Source organism: Vanessa cardui, chromosome 1, assembly GCF_905220365.1.
Source record: "Vanessa cardui chromosome 1, ilVanCard2.1, whole genome shotgun sequence".
NCBI lineage: Eukaryota > Metazoa > Arthropoda > Insecta > Lepidoptera > Nymphalidae > Vanessa > Vanessa cardui.
Genome location: NC_061123.1, coordinates 14,973,972 through 14,991,345, shown reverse-complemented (window position 1 = coordinate 14,991,345; position 17,374 = coordinate 14,973,972). Strand labels below are relative to the sequence as shown.

Sequence of the window (17,374 nt, the reverse complement as noted above, 5' to 3'; positions counted from 1 at the left end):
ACATGTTCTAATGAAAAAAATCTATATGAGTTAAAAAGTAATCAATCATAATACTTTGTTTTAAATCATCAGCACAGTTCATTTTTGTTTTAATTAAGAAATGGTAAAATTATAAATTAAAATTGTTTTAATATTAGGGTAGATGAAAATATTGGGATATGCTGTAAAAACAGCTACAATAAATACATATTTTCCTTTTTAATAATTTAATTTGCCATATATTGTATCTACAGTTGTACACTTAACGAAAACTTAGACTTTGTAACCGACAATGTGACGCTTTCCAATACATTCTCCAACATAAAACCAAAACAGCACCTCAAAACCGACCAGGGTATTTAGGGTGGCTTGTTTGACAGTCAGTTGTTTCCATGACCCGCTCTTAGCGCTGCTCATCAATTTCCCAATGCCAGCTTTAATCTGAGGTATTTCGCCAAGTTTTGGTGGTGCCAATTCCACCTTTGCGTATTTCATAAAGATGTTAAATTTCGGCCTGAAGTTGGCAATAGCCGCTGAAAATTGATTAATCTTATTTTTAAGTGTGTTCAATATACAAAATTTAAAAATAAAATATAAGCTGAAATCAATCAGTAAAAATATAACCTATGTCTCGTACATAAATTACATAACTTAAGAAATTTACGAATATAAAAAAATAACAATAACTTACTGTTAATTAGTACCGGCACTTTAGCGACTGCAGCCATGTTGATTAATAGTAAATAATTAAAACAGGTGAATGCAGTAACTCCTCTATTTAAATTTGGAATAAGAATTGGGAGTCGAAAAGCGCAAACTGCAAAGTATGGATTTCTGTCAAATAAAAGTCAGTGTCAATAATCAAGAGCAAACCTTTTATGTATAGTTAGTAGTTATGTACTGTGTGAAGAGTCGAAGGATACTTTTCGCAATTAAATCTTGATTGTAAAACTAATTAAGAGAAAAAAAAATGGTGCTAATACATATTAAAGTTATTTTAAATATTAATTTCTTATAAACTAATCAAGCACTATTCATAAAGTTAGATAACGGCGTAGAAAAAATAATATTCTGTGTGATAAGCGATATTATAGAAACTTGCAACATTTTCATGCTACGTCGATCATTTTCTGTCAAAGAGAAACCGGCGTTCAAATATTATGAGTAGATTTATTTTTCACAATTCAAATACAAATCCCTAAAAAACTTATTAAATTAAGAGAAACAGAAGCTACTTTATTTCTTGTAGTTTGTGTTTCTCTTCACAATGACCCGTTGTTGTGAGTATAAATGTTTTTTTTTATGAAGTTCACGCGCTTCGCGTGGCTGTCGTTGTCATTTGTATGTAGTTTTTCCTAATAGATACCACCAAAAGTGCTGGTTTTATTAATTTGTTCAACGATTAATAATAATATTCCATACTTATTGTTTAATATACATTTTGTTGTGCTTCTGTAACATTGTTATTTTGTTATCGATTTACTAAAGCCACGTCATTCTTACAAGAGTTATCACCGGCTTCTAAAGGCATATACAATAATTATTAACCCTATTGCAGGTCTACCACTACTGTTGCTAAGCGTGTTTGCGGTTAGCCATGCGATTTTACAAGGAACTGTAGATGTAAAACGGCTTCAAGGGATACTTGAAGAGGGTGTGAAAAGTAAAGATATCAGCACACTTTATTATTCCCTCAAAGGGCTTAAGAAACTTAATGCTAAAATACCAGATGTCTGTAATGTAAGTGAAATTCTGATTACATTTAATACAATAGTTTAATAGTAACCATTTATAAGATCAATAAATTTAACAATCAATTATATTTCAGGTCATACAAAGTACCAAATATGACATAAAAAATATTGAACAAATATTCCATTTAACAAATGCAGCAGAATTGTCAGGTTGCCAGAATTCACTTAAGCCTGATGTACTTAGTGCTCCCACACAAGTATTAGATAAGAAAGATGCAACCATACCAGACTTATATCATGCAGTGTACTCACTGAAAGCTTTAGGAAAAGGCTCAGTGTATGATAAGGAAGACAGTCTCAAAAATCTTATTCAATTGTTGAAGAAAGATGATTCCCCAGCAAAGTAAGTATTTTTTTTACATTAATACTGTGAAACCTGTAATTGGGATCACAAGGGACCAAGACATATGTACCAATTATTAAGGGTTTCCAATAATCCAGTTTTCCAATTAAGCAAATTTAAAATTATAGTTGTCTCACTTACAGAAGGAGCCTCTTACAGAGGTTCAAATGTGCCATTATACCATTTTAGAGGTGGAAATATTAATAAAAATGCATAATTTTAGTGTTATGAATTTTATTTAGGTATGAATTTACAAACATAATGTAATGCACTGAAAAAAAAAATACGGTAGTTTATGACTTAAATTTAGGTTATGTTTGTTTGCACTTGATTGCTGGTTGCTGAAACTTGTTTCTCAATAGAATAAATTTGATAAAAAATATTAGAATTATCAATATTTGACATTTCGAAATACTGTCTAAAGTTTGTCTCACTTATACAGGTTATTGAGTTAAAGAGTCTGAATTATAGAGGTAAACATTGATAAAGTCTTAGAATCCAAATCTCATGTAACCAGGTTCAAAAAGTCCCATTAACAGAGATTGGAGTTCTCAATATTAGAGGTTTCTCACCAGGTCCCACTTAACCAGGTTTCACTGTATTTTTTCTCTGAGGAAAGTCTTATGAGCACAATTCTACTTCGATATTATTATAATAATGAAGATTTGATTTACAATAAGCTTTTTTATTAAATATTAATAAGAAATACATTAATATCATTTTCTAACATTTATTATTGTTTGCCAATTTCATATAAAAGGAAATTATCCACATTCTGCGTTATTTTTTTAAAGAACATTTATTGTAATGTATTTACAAAGATAACATAAAAATTGTTTTTTGCGGCTTCGTCTAATTATGACCAGTTTCATATGAAAAATAATTAAAAAATTAAAAATAATGTTTCATATTATAGTAAAAGTGTTCATTTTGTTTGGTTATTTCCTTATTCTAATAACTATCAATCACTTTGTTTATTTAGGAAGCCAACACTTTATAAAATACAAAGTATCTCATTCTATATACATATATATATTTAAATTTTAAATATATTATATAGTCCGTCACTCTTACAGGCTAAAACATCTTCTATAAAATATTTATAAAATAACACTAATAATTTATATAAATAATAGTTTATATATTATTTTAAAGAAATTTTTTATTAATTATTTGAATTCTTATAACAGTTACGGTTACGTGTTTGCGCTCTGTGAACACATCGGATGTACCGCTTGGACTGCCACTCATGCGGAGAGCGCACTTCTCGCCGCCGACGAAACCGACGGCCGCTCGCTGCACTTCGACGGGGGATTGCCTGTTACCTCACTCGTACTTAGCACTATTATCAGGTAATTATCAGATCTGATTGGGTCGTTGCAGCCGCATAAGACGTCATTGCAATAAATGGCGTAATTGGAGAAAGATTCTAAGGTGTCGTTTCGTTGCAGAACCTACAAGTCGTTGGGCAAGCCGTCCCCGCTGTCGACGGAGCAGCGCTACAAGTTCGGCGCCTACCTGCTGTCGCGGCGCTCCGTGACGTCACCGCGCGGCGCCGCGCTGCTGCTGGAGGCGGCCTCCGATCTCGCCGGCGACCAGGTACGGGCTCGCATTTATTGCCATATATAAAGCCAAAACATGGTATTCTCAATTGTAGTGTAGTATATAGTTGATTTGAAAATTATACTTGAGCTCTTACCGAAAAAACTAACACAAGTAATTTAAATTGTTTCAGCCAACTCCAATTAGCATTGTTTTTAAAGACAAGAAATTCATCACTTCGGATTCCGACTCGATAGAATTCTCCGTCACTGATCTCATCGGAAGACCGATCCCCAACCTCAAACCTGATGAAGTAATCGCTCAATCCGGTACCAGACTCGCAGACGACGTAGTGGTCCTTTCGAAGCAGCCGTTGACACAAAAATCAAATGAACCGACAACTTTCATACTTAACCTTAGTAAAATAAAGTCTCAACATGGTCTATATAAGATCTCGCTCAGTGCGGGGACGAAATCGGCCAACTTCAACATTGCGGTGTTGGGTGAAATTCAAGTTTCGAGCATCGAGGTTGGAATTGGTGACGTCGATGGCACAACAAGTCCCAAAGTGACAACTGTTACATATCCCAATAAGTTGTCGGAAAAATTACAAGCTGATCACTTGCAAAAGTTAGTATATATTTCTATTTTTGAAAGTTTTTATTAAAGATTCTGTTAAATTACTTTTATTTAGGTTTACAAAATTTTATACAATTCCTTAATTCTTATAGTATCTCAGTAGAAAAGATACTCAGTCCACTTGATTGTTCGTTGTCGAATCGAGACCTTTAATTAAATAGGGTTAATAAATGTGAATTGTACCAGGGTGACCCTGAAGTTCACGGTGCGCGACAAGTGGAACAAACCAGTGGTGGTGCAGCAAGCCTTTGTGCGCATCGCGCCCGCCAACGCGCCCTACGAAGCCATCTACGTGGCCGAGCCCGACGCCGCCGGCACCTACAAAGTGGAACTGGTGAGTTGCCGTACAAACTTGACAAATACATCTTATCACATATCAGCTCCGTCCCTTGCACTTTTTTTTTTTTTTATCGTATAGGTTGGCGGACGGGCATATGGGCCACCTGATGGTAAGTGGTCACCATCGCCCATAGACATTAACGTTGTAAGAATTATTAACTATTCCTTACATCGTCAATGTGCCACCAACCTTGGGAACTAAGATGTTATGTCCCTTGTGCCTGTAGTTACACTGGCTCACTCACCCTTCAGACCGGAACACAACAATACTGAGTACTGTTGTTTGGCGGTAGAATAACTGATGAGTGGGTGGTACCTACCCAGACGGGCTTGCACGAAGCCCTACCACCAAGTAATTGTATAAAAAGCTAAATCGCCGCAGATAAAGATTTCGCTTGTTTGGTTCCGCAGAACGTGGGCGCGATGTCGGCGCACCTGCAGCACAGCGGCGGCGCGCACGAGCTCAGCGTGATGCTCGGCGACAGCGCCGTGGCCGCGCCGCTCGCCTGGACGCTCGCCGACCTCGTGCTCAACTTCGCCCGCGACAACGCAGTCGGTGCGTACGCGCTCGTGTTCAATCTCCACACCCCCCCCCCCCACTAGCCTGAGTACATATTAGTATATTTGGAACGCAAGGAAATGTTCTTAATCTCAGTTAAATAGACATTGACCTCCTAAAAGGGAAGTTTGACCATGTTACCCTGATGTGGCTCGCACAGTCTGGTCTGTTAATAAGAAAAGTATCGTAAGCTGCTTGTATAACCACCATGGCGTAACCCAACTGTGCACCACAACTCAAGGGAGCGAAATATTTCAGAAATAAATAACAGTCAATTATTTAATTGCCGAAACACAATTTTCGTGTTTTTACTAGACACTACGTAACTACATCTAGTAACGGGTCCGATATATATCCACAGGAGAACCAGTGAAGACGACGAGGAGCCCGTATCGCGGGCCGCTGCCGGAGATCGCGCACGAGTTCCGGTCGGCGGAGGCGCGGCCGTCGCGCCTGGTGTCGGACGTGTTCGCGCTGGCGTGCGGCGCGCCGCTGCTGCTGCTGCTGCTGCTGTGGGCGCGGCTCGGTCTCAACTTCTCGCTGTTCCCGCCGCTGCCGCTGCCCGCCCTCACCGCACTGCTGTTCCACGTTGCGCTAGGAGGTATGTAAATAGTTCATCAGATCAGAGGAACTGCTTTACAAGAAACAAAATAATAAAAATAAATAAATAAATATGAGACAACATCACATACATTACTCTGATCCTAATGTAAGTAGCTAAAGTACTTGTGTTATGGAAAATCAGAAGTAACGACGGTACTACAAACACCCAGAACCAAGACAACATAGAAAACTTATGGTAGTCTACATCGACTCATTCGGGAATCGAACCCGGGACCTCGGAGTGGCGTACCCATGAAAACTGGTGTACACACCACTCGACCAGGGACGTCCAGGTCGTCTTAAAAGCAATATCAGCGTCATTGATGTATAAAAATATATTCGATTATTATTTAATATTGCTTTTTACTATGATATTCAACTAGTATTTATTATTGTCTCGGTGCGCAGGTTCCCTGGCACTGTACGGCATGCTGTGGCTGCAGCTGACGATGTTCGAGACGCTGCGGTACCTGTTGCCGCTGGGTGCCGTCACATTCCTGTCCGGTCACCGGTTGCTGCGTGGTCTCGTTAGGGACAAGGCCTCGCGCTAGTACTATAATAATTTAGCAATAAATTATACCTTTAATTTTAGTTGTTTGTATTTTGTACAAATAAATGTCACACAAAATATAGGTTCTAGTGGCGCTATTTATTTCAATTGGCAATAAATGATGGTCCCAAAAGATTGATGCCTTAATAATTATTTACATCCTTCATGTGAGAACTTTGAATTTAAATTACAATTTTAATTTGTTTATGAATAACCGTACATTTGCTGCATGATTGTATGAATATTTCTACAGTTTTCAAACACTCACACAGATATCTTGGCATGTAGTATACATGTTTGAAATAAGGGTGTTATACACTTATTTGTTTATATTGAAGTGAGGCGTTATTTGCTATCGTTTTTGAGACTGCGGTGTGATATCTGTTGTTGATGGAAGGTAAACAACCAGTTAAAGCCTTTATCTCATTTCACCTCAAATAGCCATATAGCTCGAACGTCCGTGTAGGTAATGTATGTAATATGTAAAAATGATAAAAAAAATGTAATCAGAATTAACAAATTTTATTTTAGCTACACGTTTAACAATATTGGTTGACGAAAGGGCATAACCGCCCATAGATGTTGACGCTGTAAAAAACTGTGAACCATTCCTTATGTCACTGATACGAAACCTTGGGAGTTGGCGCCATCATTGCGCCCGTAGTTACAATGGCACATTCGACCTTCTAACCGGAACACCACATTACTCAATGTTGTTTCTCGGTAGAATATTCGTTGAGTGTGGTCCCTCAACAGCCTAGGACAAAGGCCTTCCAAAATTATTGTTAGTTTTTTTTCCAAGAATTTTATACAAATATAAAATCGAGAGTAATCTCTAGCACGCTGTGCAATTGTAATTGTAAATTAGTGAAGTATATGGCTGTTTCATGTTTTTGTAACAATCAATTAATAATTTTTAGTAATATTTATGAATATGATTATTTAAATTGTACTGCATTAAATCCAGTGAAGTTTATTTTGTCGGGATTATAAATGACAATTAAGCGACTTCAAAAAAAGGAGTGTTCTCAATTCGACCGGTATATTTTCTTTTTTTTTTATGTTTGTTCGCCGATTACTTCGCCATTTATCAACCGATTTTGATGATTTTTTTTTGTTAGAAAGAAGATACTCCTGAAATGGTACCATGATGAGGATATCAGACTCTGATGATGTGATCCTGGATAAATCGAGGGGAACCCTCAAATTTTATAGGCACATGTAACGTGTTTTACATATTTTCTGAAGTTATATTGGCATTTGCTTCTGGCAATCATAATTTTTTACTGCGAGCTGATGATGAAAGGTGTAAGTCCTCAATTAATAGGAGTTAGGAAATATTTATATAAAACTAGTTATTACGGATTTCAATCGCGTATATTAATTATTTTGTTAGGAAATAGTTCTTTCAACATTAATATATGGATTTATACTCCTCTTTGTAGCTTTTATGAAGAGAAGTACAGGTTCACTAAACATTTCTTTTGTTATGTTATTGTGTGGTATATCATGCTCCAGAAGTGGTCCCATATAAGTTTTATTGAAATAGGTTCAGCGCTTTTTTGAAATAATCAATAAATAACCATTTGTTAAATGAGGACTTTTAATTTCTATTTTGGGAAAATAACACTAAAAAGAGTAAAATAAAATATTTTATTAAAAAAATAACACCAACTTCAAAGTGATAATATAATTCGATTGAAATACGTATTATTGAAGACGGACGATTTTGAGTGAAAAACAAAATGTAGAAATATTTACATACCTACAATCAGCCAATTTCAATCGGTGTTATTTTTAAAAAAAAATAATTTATGAACTTGATTTTAAAAGGATCTTTTAAAAGGTTTATTAATGCGCTTAGCGTATTTTCTAGATCATTCATAAAAAATATATTTTAAAAGTTAAGACGACTCAAAACAAACTCAGTTTTTCTTATAATAAAAATTCTTTATTGAAAATAGAAAATTACATTATATCACAAATTATCTAAATATAATCAATCAATTACAATTAGTATGCTTCACTAACTGTTTCACAATTGATAATGAATTGATATTATTATTACAAACTTAATTTATGTACTACTTATATTAATATTAAAATATTATATTATCTTATTTACTTAATCTAATATTAGGTACATCAATTTCTCAGTAAGTATGAAAGTCACATTGATATAAATCCAATCAATGTAAAATTAATTGTTTTATAGGCAATAATGTGTGCACTTGCCTTAATGTTGGAATGAACATCAAAGGGCTAAGTCAAGGTAATTTAACTGGTATATTTAATACTGTGCAAGTCATTAGTATCATCATCATATGAAATGACTTAAAACTCTGCATCCAAAGTAAATACATTGTCATTGGGGTTAGCCATAACTCCCCATTTCTGGTATTCACCAACTTTTTTCTCAAAGAAATTTGTTTTCCCTTCCAGGGAGATGAGATTCATGAAGTCAAATGGATTCTTGGTATTGTAATACTGTAAAATAAACAAGAAATATTAAGTAACAATATAAGCTAACAACTTGTATGTAATATGCTCTATATTTTTTATTTCTTTCATCACAAATAAAACTTATACCTTTAATTTTGTAACTTACCTTTTCGCCTATCAATTCAACAAGTAGCCGATCAGCTACAAACTCAATGTAGTTTGACATGAGTTCACAATTCATACCCAGAAGTCGGACAGGTAAGGCATCAGTCAAGAACTCCTGCTCAATAACTACTGCATCCTTAATAACGTTTAATACACATTCTTTGCTAGGTTTCTGTACTAAATGCTTGAACATTAAACATGCAAAGTCTGTGTGGAGACCCTGTAATTTGATAAAGTACTTGAGATTAAAGTAGACAGATTACAGTGGAAAGATTTACCATGATTCATGTAAGTGACAGGACAGTTGCAATGTTCCATATATTAACATACAACATTTTCTTGGAAATTCAGTTTAACTGATACAAATATAAAAAATGTTTTAACACTTCATCAAAACAATTTCTCTATCATACATTTAAAAATGTACATCTATTTGTGCAAGTTAATTCTGTGTTAGTAAATGATATGCAAGATGATTAATTTTATGTATTAAGGCAACATATTTTATAATTTTATGCAAAGGTAAGAGAATCACAGACTAAACAGGATAACCACAAAGATCTACAGACAAGAAAATTTTTAAATATTGGTTAAAAATACACACCTCATCCCGAGAAATAAGTTCATTACTGAAGGTCAATCCTGGCATGAGTCCACGTTTCTTAAGCCAGAATATAGATGCAAAGCTTCCAGAGAAAAATATGCCTTCAACTGCTGCAAATGCTATAATACGTTCACCGAAAGTGGCAGTTTTGCTTGCAATCCATTGTAGAGCCCAATCAGCCTTCTTCTTCACACAGGGTAGCGTCTCAATTGCATTGAATAAGAAGTCCCTGGATTATTTGAATACATTAATTTTTTTAACAAGATGATAAATGTACTATGATATAAAACATAGTCGTTTATTTGGGGACAGTATCTATTCATTTAAGTTATGATAATATTATTGCAACTTATGTTTTGGTTTACTAAATGGTGTAACTAATTAAAAATAAACAAATGAAAATCAATTATCTCATGGTGACTAAAGCTATTCATCCATTTTCTACAGATGTGATTAGAATTTTTACCTATTGAAAGCAACTACAATGATAATTATCTATTGTATTACCTTTCTTTGGGATCTCTGATGTAAGTATCAATTAGAAGTGAGTACATCTCAGAATGGACATTTTCCATGGCAATTTGAAATCCGTAAAAGAATCTTGCTTCGGGCACCTGCACCTCCTGGGAGAAGCGTTCCACTAGATTCTCATTCACTATCCCATCTGATGCAGCAAAGAAAGCTAGCACATGTTTGATAAAATGCTTTTCACAGTCTTTTAAGCTCTCCCAGTCACTCAGGTCCTGTTTAAGAAACGGTGTGTTGAGTAAAGTTACTTATTTTTAAATAATTTGCACAGAACAATAAGTTACGAAATATTGTGCAAACATAATTTTTTAAGTAACATAAAAACTTTAATATAACATGAAGAAACTAGTTTCTGCCTAAATAAATTTAATAATTCACTAAGCTATAAAATTATTAAATAATAAAACCTTAGATAGGTCAACTTCTTCAACAGTCCAGAAAGAGGCTTCGGCTTTTTTATACATTTGCCAAATATCAGGATACTGGATTGGAAATATAACAAAGCGGCGAGGATTTTCTCTCAATAGTGGTTCAAGCTGGGGGTCAAATGTCTGTACTTTAAGTTCTTTCTCAATTTCCATCTTTTCAACTTTTTCGGGTCCATTGCGAGGTGATAGAACGTTTTTCGTAGGAGACTGTAAAGTAATGACAAAATTTAGTAACGTATTTACAAATACATTCAAGAATTGATAAATAACTATTAACTTACTAACCTTTAGGTTCACATTGCTCATGCCATTGGGAAGATTCTCCTTATCGTTTAAAAGAGACATTTTAAACAAATAACCACAACTATTTCTTATTATTAAGGTATAAATGAACAGTCAATATTTATATAAAACTAAATGGTCGCGCAGCAGAAAACTAAATGGCTAAATATCAATGGAACAACCGACTTTAATGGGGGCAAACAAGTGTTTCACAGCTGACAGCACTTCGTTTTTGGCGGGAAATAAAATACGTTCATAAACCACTTCATGGCTAATTGTGAGATAAAAATTCATGTTGTAGTTATCGAAGTAAACTCCAAATAATGTTGTTGTCAGAATATGCTTATATAAATGATGTTATTTTTAGTTATTTTTTGAATAATTTCCTTACAGTTTTGGAGTTTAGCTAAGCTTTAAAAAACTTGAACTAAAAAATTTAGTTTCAGAACACACCTTTCAACGTCTAATTTGACCAATCACAAATATGGTTGAAAAATATAGAGAACTGTTTTGTTAATTTCAGACACCTTTTTATTGTTATGTAATTATTGTATAAGGAAATATACTAAATACAACACTGAATGAAGAAACTGGCTCCCAAAGTATAGTTTGTACGGTTATAACTGAAGAAAGTTTTCCCGCGATATCTATCCTAAATTTTAACGATTTTAATTGGTTAATCTTTCAACCAATAAACGTGCAAGGTTTTTCATGAACAAAATTTTAATTGTCAGATATGTTAATGTTCGGTTCTGTCAATTGGTAGTTATAGTTAATAGTAATATAAAAAATAATAATAATTAATATGACGATACTGTAATAAATTAGTGTCCTTAGGTATTTATATAATATGTATTACTGTATCAATAATATATAATAATAACAAATAACTACAGGCCTAACGTGGAATGTGTTCCGGATGTGTATATTCTGCCGTAACACGTTAAACGTTATCAATTATATTTTTTTAGGATAAAAGTGCATTAAAATCCTACTTAAATAAAGTGCATGTATTTCGTATTGCAAAATAAAGATATAATCACATATAATGACTAATAGATATTAAAGACAAACATAAAACTTTTTAAACAAATAAAAATCATGCATTCAAGCATTATTTATAGCCGCAATCGCAAAATCTAAAGAAAATGCAATAATCACAACTTGTGCGAGCAAAAGAAAAATTTAATTATTATTATTCTTTTGCTAAATCATTGCTTGTCTAATACAAAATTTTAGAATTAATGAATTTAATATTTAGGACATATTCCTTTTTGTGAGTATCCAACTCTACGAAAACGATGAACTCCTATAATGTCAGATAAGTCTGAAGAGTCAGTATCACGATGATGAATGTCATAAGTGACGTTTAAAAAGGCTGATTGTTGGGTTGACTCGATGATTACGATTGTTTGGTAATAATTGGTTAGCCGAAAATATATAACTTTTCATATACATAATTTATTTAATTTGAAGTAATATAGTTACATATACTTTATTTTAAAACCTAGTTACAATGTCGGATAACGATGACGACTACATGTGCGAAGAAGAGGAAGATTATGGTCTTGTAAGTTGCTTTTGTTATTATGTTTTTTAATAACATAATACAACTTTTATCATTTTGAAAAAGGAAAATATGACGTATTAATTGTTTTTATGAAACGCCGTCCTTTATTAAAAAATCTCATTATAAGTTACGGTACTACGATATATTTTCCAACCAATTTTATTTTCATCCATTTACACTCCCGGCATGTGTGCTGTTTAAACCAGGATTTCTTTATGAAAATAATGAAACTTAATATTGCCGTGAATGTAACAATTACGAGGATTAAAATAGTGTCTTTAGTTAACAAATATACAGCACTTCTCTTCGTTCTTTATTTTGTGTATGCCTACTATTGAAAGAATTTAAACATTTTATTAAGTTTTCCTAAATTATTAATAAAAATGATAACTTCCAGGAATACTCTGAGGACAGTAACACAGAACCAGATGTTGATCTAGAAAACCAGTACTATAATAGTAAAGCTCTCAAAGAAGATGAACCACAGGCAGCTCTGCTTAGCTTTCAAAAGGTTCTGGAGCTGGAAGGTGGAGATAAGGGGGAATGGGGCTTTAAAGCACTCAAACAGATGATAAAAATTAATTTTAAATTGGTATATATATGTATATTTTTTCTTTTACCAACATACTCCCCACAGGTGCAGTCTGTGCCTTTACTAAATGTCTACATTAAATAATAATTAGTATGCTATAGCTATTTTTTTAAGCTTAGTGACAAACAAATGTGTCTGTATTTTAACATAAGGAAAAACAGAAAACAGTACTTTATTATTGTTTCTTAATTATTATTTTTTTTAATTTGTGTTAATATTGTTTATAATTTTCACAGGGCAATTTCACAGAAATGATGGCAAGATACAAACAACTGCTTACTTACATAAAGAGTGCAGTCACAAGGAATCATTCAGAAAAGTCTATTAATTCTATTCTCGATTACATATCAACTTCTAGAAATGTAAGTATGCAAATTCTTAATGTTTCTCATATATACACAGACACACAAAGAACTTTGATATAGAGGAAAAATATACATGAAAATGAGATTGATAAATACAGTGTAAACTCTTTATAACGTTATCCTTAATAACGATAAATTGTCTATAAAGTAAAAGTGAGTACAACTTGGTTGGTTTGCGTTAAAACCTACATATTGATACACACTTTATAGTGATACAGCCATCCTCTATTATGAAGAAATGTGTTCATAATTTTAGACAGTTACTATTTATTATCCTGTTCACCCAATTATATCTAATCTTCGAAGCATTTTTTGCTGCTAATACAATCAGTATTAGCTTAATTAAGATGAAATGATGATCAAGTGGACAAAACCAAATCACCACCAATTGATGATAAGTTGGTAGAATTTTTTTTGTTGTTTAATCAAGACGATTCTACCACATCTAGATATGAATAGAATACATAAAAAATACTGTTATCGGACTATATGTGTAAACAACAATTTTATGTACTTCGATTTGATGGATTTGGTTGTTTTATTTTGTTCACTCCATATAACGAAAACTCTCTATAACGACAAAAAATGCTCAGTCCCTTGAGTTTCGTTATAACGAGTTTACAGCGTAATTACAAAATAAAAATCAACTTAACTCACTTTCTTTAGATTTTTCACTCACAGTTATCATATATTATTGACGACCTCCGTGGTCGAGTAGTGTGTACACCGGTTTTCATGGGTACGCCACTCCGAGGTCCCGGGTTCGAGTCTCGGCCGAGTCGATGTAGATTACCATAAGTTTTCGATGTTGTCTTGGGTCTGGGTGTTTGGGGTACCTTCGTTACTTCTGATTTTCCAAAACACAAGTGCTTTGGTTACTAACATTGGGATCAGAGTAATGTATGTGATGTTGTCTCATATTTATTATTTATTTATAAACAATTATAAACAATATATATTCATTTTTCGACTAATTCAAATGAATGAAATATTTTAGCACTTAGGACTGAATGTGGTCCAATATATATTTCTTGCACATAATTTGTTGACTTTAATTATCAATAAGTGAAATATACATAAATATTTTAATTTTAAAAATCTGAGTTTTTGTTGTTTGTTCAAGTAATTTTTTTTACAGATGGAACTTTTGCAAGACTTTTATGAAACAACACTTGAGGCATTGAAAGATGCGAAAAATGATAGACTGTGGTTTAAAACGAATACAAAACTTGGCAAGTTGTACTATGATCGTGGGGACTTTAACAAATTGGCCAAGATATTGAAACAATTGCATCAAAGTTGCCAAGTACTTTTCTTTTAATTTTTCTTTTATTTATTGGTTATATTTTAACATGACAATTCTATGTTTATATTTAATCTCTAGTGTGGTATGTTATTTTTAAGATGTGTTTTATTTTATTAATATGCAATAAAAATTTGCAAGAATTAATATGCACTTAAGAAAACATTGTAGTTAAATAAAACGAAGTAATAGAGCTGTATATTATGGAAGAAACATTCAATGTCAAGTAATTGTTTCAACTGATTTCAGACGGATGAAGGTGAGGATGACTTGAAAAAAGGAACACAGTTATTGGAGATTTATGCGCTTGAGATACAAATGTATACAGCCCAGAAGAACAACAAGAAGCTAAAGGCACTTTATGAGCAGTCTTTGCACATTAAATCTGCCATCCCTCATCCACTGATCATGGGAGTTATTAGAGGTTATTACTTGATAGCTAAATATTGTTCTAAAGAGAAGATATCATTTTGCGTTTAACACAATAATTTTTTACTTATCTGAATAACCTCAATTATACTGAGATTATTCAGATAAGTAAAACATTTCATTATAATATTTGATATGTTTGAACTTTGATGTTATTTTTATAGTATTTAGTTATAAGTTATTTTGCATGAAAGATGATTAAATAAAACAAATAATTGATTTTAGAATGTGGCGGAAAAATGCATTTGCGTGAAGGTGAGTTTGAGAAAGCTCACACGGACTTCTTCGAGGCATTCAAAAACTATGATGAGTCAGGAAGCCCCAGGCGAACTACGTGTCTTAAATATTTAGTTTTAGCTAATATGTAAGTTTGTTATATTTTATTACATATGCACGGATCATAAGATGTAATTATAATATAGATAAAAAATTAGATATTGGCTATAGGTAAGTTCATAATTAAGAAGGCCATATTTGTGATCAGTCATCAATTATTTATAATGCTGTCTAACCTTACTATTGCTGTGTTGCTGTTGACATGAGGAATAATTTTTTCATCCGAATTTTGCTACCCAGAGCATTATCCAAGAGTGCCTCACATTTAATCCAGTGGTGTCCTATGTTTAGCACAATATAGAGTGATTTATACTTCTGAAAATGCCATTCCTTTTAGTATCGATGAGTATGAGCATCTCATCTCATCGCATAATCATGAGCCAAAAATTTTTTTTTTAATGTACAATATAATATATTTAAGCCTATTATTTGTATTTGTTCTGTGGATCAGTTGTGTATACCTTTCTGTAATGTTTCATTGTTTTAGGCTTATGAAGTCGGGGATCAATCCATTCGACTCTCAAGAAGCGAAACCTTATAAGAATGATCCAGAAATATTAGCAATGACCAACCTAGTGATGGCATACCAGAACAACGATATTAATGATTTTGAATCTATCCTCAAACATAACAGGAATAATATAATGGACGATCCGTTCATCAGAGAACATATTGAAGATTTGTTAAGGAATATTAGGACCCAAGTGCTCATTAAACTAATCGGTCCCTATACTAGGATACACATACCTTTTATATCTAAGGAGTTGAACATAGATGAGAAGGAAGTTGAGAATTTATTAGTCACATGTATTTTGGATAAGTGAGTACTTTATTTATTTTTAAAATTATTTGTCTGCTCTTCAAAAAATTTCTTCAACTGATTCCACTGGCAAAAGACCAAATAAATAAAAAAGTTAGACCTTGAATTGACATGACCACATTGGTCAAGATCTGTGTGACAAAAAAAAAAAGAGCGTGTCGGTTTGCAGTGAAGATATTTGAAAGTACATAAATTTTTAAAGTATATACAGTTAAGTGAAATCGTGTCATTTTATTAATAACGATATTTTCATGGAGATATGTTTATGGAGCATTATTTTTTATAAAATTACAAATGAAATGACGACCTCCATGGTCGAGTGGTGTGTAAACCGGTTTTCATGGGTACGCCACTCTGAGGTCCCGGGTTCGATTCTCGGCCGAGTCGATGTAGATTATCATTAGTTTTCTATGTTGTCTTTGGTCTGGGTGTTTGTGGTACCGTCGTTACTTCTGATATCCATAACACAAGTGCTTCAGCTACTTACATTGGGATCAGAGTAATGTATGTGATGTTGTCTCATATTTATATTTATTTATAAATGTGAAGCTATTTCCCTGTGTCACTGGCGCCGCTCCCGGTGTGGAGCAGCTAACGTTGGGGCGTGTCCGCAGCACGATCAGCGGGCGCATCGACCAGGTGAACGCGGTGCTGGAGCTGGCGGGCGGCGCGCGCGGCGCGGCGCGCTACCTCGCGCTCGACAAGTGGACGGCGCAGCTGCAGGCGCTGCACCACGCGCTCGCCAACAAGATGGCCTAGGCGCCTAGGCCCCGCGCCCCTACTGAGTTTCGAGTCGCATGGGGTCTTCATAGTCTTTAATATATATATATATCAACTTTTTTAAGCTTACTATATAATTTGAAAAAATCGAATAGCATTTGTATATAGAGTTGTTTTGGCGCCTAAATATGTCCCTCTGTAAAAAGATTCTTCTGTAACATTGGCCGATGATTCTGTTTTGAAAAACACTGAAGCAATAAGTCAATAAAGTTTTTAACAAATATCGTTGTTTTAATATAAAAAAAATTCAGCACCACCTTCCATGCCAGCCATCATTTCTAGCATTTATTTACGACCATCATTATCTTCTAGACCGATATATAAAGATAGGCCATTTGTATATAATTTTCTTAAAAAATTACAATAAGTCAATAATATACCTAATAATCAAAAGGAACAAAGGCGATTCATCGCAGACGCAA

At 33.6% G+C, this 17,374-nt stretch overlaps 4 protein-coding genes across 7 annotated transcripts; 2 read left to right on the top strand and 2 right to left on the bottom strand.

Annotated features, from left to right (window-relative positions):
- Positions 1 to 189: 189 nt before the first annotated feature.
- Positions 190 to 876, bottom strand: LOC124529705 (ATP synthase subunit g, mitochondrial). The gene is made up of 2 exons (XM_047103586.1): positions 671 to 876; positions 190 to 512 (listed from the first exon to the last, which is right to left on the bottom strand). Exons 1-2 carry the CDS (start codon positions 705 to 707, stop codon positions 253 to 255), a joined length of 297 nt encoding a protein of 98 aa, XP_046959542.1. The 5' UTR covers positions 708 to 876; the 3' UTR covers positions 190 to 252.
- A 207-nt stretch (positions 877 to 1,083) lies between these two features.
- LOC124529698 (dolichyl-diphosphooligosaccharide--protein glycosyltransferase subunit 2) lies at positions 1,084 to 6,397 on the top strand. Its single transcript, XM_047103574.1, has 10 exons — positions 1,084 to 1,259; positions 1,538 to 1,719; positions 1,808 to 2,076; positions 3,267 to 3,428; positions 3,528 to 3,675; positions 3,812 to 4,248; positions 4,444 to 4,591; positions 5,008 to 5,152; positions 5,517 to 5,756; positions 6,167 to 6,397. The coding sequence occupies exons 1-10, from the start codon at positions 1,247 to 1,249 to the stop codon at positions 6,307 to 6,309; spliced, it is 1,887 nt and encodes a 628-aa protein (XP_046959530.1). The 5' UTR covers positions 1,084 to 1,246; the 3' UTR covers positions 6,310 to 6,397.
- Positions 6,398 to 8,306: 1,909 nt separating this feature from the next.
- LOC124532256 (ribonucleoside-diphosphate reductase subunit M2) lies at positions 8,307 to 10,971 on the bottom strand. 2 transcript variants are annotated; one of them, XM_047107056.1, is made up of 6 exons: positions 10,761 to 10,968; positions 10,455 to 10,682; positions 10,027 to 10,262; positions 9,520 to 9,748; positions 8,917 to 9,135; positions 8,310 to 8,795 (listed from the first exon to the last, which is right to left on the bottom strand). In XM_047107056.1, exons 1-6 carry the CDS (start codon positions 10,818 to 10,820, stop codon positions 8,643 to 8,645), a joined length of 1,125 nt encoding a protein of 374 aa, XP_046963012.1. In that variant the 5' UTR covers positions 10,821 to 10,968; the 3' UTR covers positions 8,310 to 8,642. The 2 variants fall into 2 exon arrangements, with proteins under 2 accessions (XP_046963004.1, XP_046963012.1); XM_047107048.1 differs by having other exon boundaries at positions 8,307 to 8,795; positions 10,455 to 10,971.
- A 1,067-nt stretch (positions 10,972 to 12,038) lies between these two features.
- LOC124532089 (COP9 signalosome complex subunit 2) lies at positions 12,039 to 17,173 on the top strand. 3 transcript variants are annotated; one of them, XM_047106741.1, is made up of 9 exons: positions 12,039 to 12,182; positions 12,269 to 12,327; positions 12,725 to 12,919; positions 13,156 to 13,281; positions 14,423 to 14,590; positions 14,837 to 15,011; positions 15,242 to 15,380; positions 15,840 to 16,172; positions 16,787 to 17,173. In XM_047106741.1, the coding sequence occupies exons 2-9, from the start codon at positions 12,274 to 12,276 to the stop codon at positions 16,929 to 16,931; spliced, it is 1,335 nt and encodes a 444-aa protein (XP_046962697.1). In that variant the 5' UTR covers positions 12,039 to 12,182; positions 12,269 to 12,273; the 3' UTR covers positions 16,932 to 17,173. The 3 variants fall into 3 exon arrangements, with proteins under 3 accessions (XP_046962697.1, XP_046962708.1, XP_046962686.1); XM_047106752.1 differs by having other exon boundaries at positions 12,041 to 12,172; XM_047106730.1 differs by having other exon boundaries at positions 12,065 to 12,327.
- Positions 17,174 to 17,374: the final 201 nt, after the last annotated feature.

What these genes read in the sequence shown, in the direction of transcription:
- LOC124532256 (XM_047107048.1), bottom strand. Translation starts at nt 10,820, where the DNA reads ATGTCTCTTTTAAACGATAAGGAGAATCTTCCCAATGGCATGAGCAAT. An exon ending in ATCAGAGATCCCAAAGAAAG is followed by an intron (nt 9,749 to 10,026) that starts GTAATACAATAG and finishes CAAATAATCCAG; the next exon opens with GGACTTCTTATTCAATGCAA. An exon ending in AACTTATTTCTCGGGATGAG is followed by an intron (nt 9,136 to 9,519) that starts GTGTGTATTTTT and finishes ATCAAATTACAG; the next exon opens with GGTCTCCACACAGACTTTGC.
- LOC124529698 (XM_047103574.1), top strand. An exon ending in GTACTTAGCACTATTATCAG is followed by an intron (nt 3,429 to 3,527) that starts GTAATTATCAGA and finishes GTTTCGTTGCAG; the next exon opens with AACCTACAAGTCGTTGGGCA. An exon ending in GTTCCACGTTGCGCTAGGAG is followed by an intron (nt 5,757 to 6,166) that starts GTATGTAAATAG and finishes CTCGGTGCGCAG; the next exon opens with GTTCCCTGGCACTGTACGGC.
- LOC124529705 (XM_047103586.1), bottom strand. Translation starts at nt 707, where the DNA reads ATGGCTGCAGTCGCTAAAGTGCCGGTACTAATTAACA. An exon ending in AGTGCCGGTACTAATTAACA is followed by an intron (nt 513 to 670) that starts GTAAGTTATTGT and finishes ATCAATTTTCAG; the next exon opens with CGGCTATTGCCAACTTCAGG.
- LOC124532089 (XM_047106741.1), top strand. Translation starts at nt 12,274, where the DNA reads ATGTCGGATAACGATGACGACTACATGTGCGAAGAAGAGGAAGATTAT. An exon ending in ACATATCAACTTCTAGAAAT is followed by an intron (nt 13,282 to 14,422) that starts GTAAGTATGCAA and finishes TTTTTTTTACAG; the next exon opens with ATGGAACTTTTGCAAGACTT. An exon ending in AATTGCATCAAAGTTGCCAA is followed by an intron (nt 14,591 to 14,836) that starts GTACTTTTCTTT and finishes AACTGATTTCAG; the next exon opens with ACGGATGAAGGTGAGGATGA.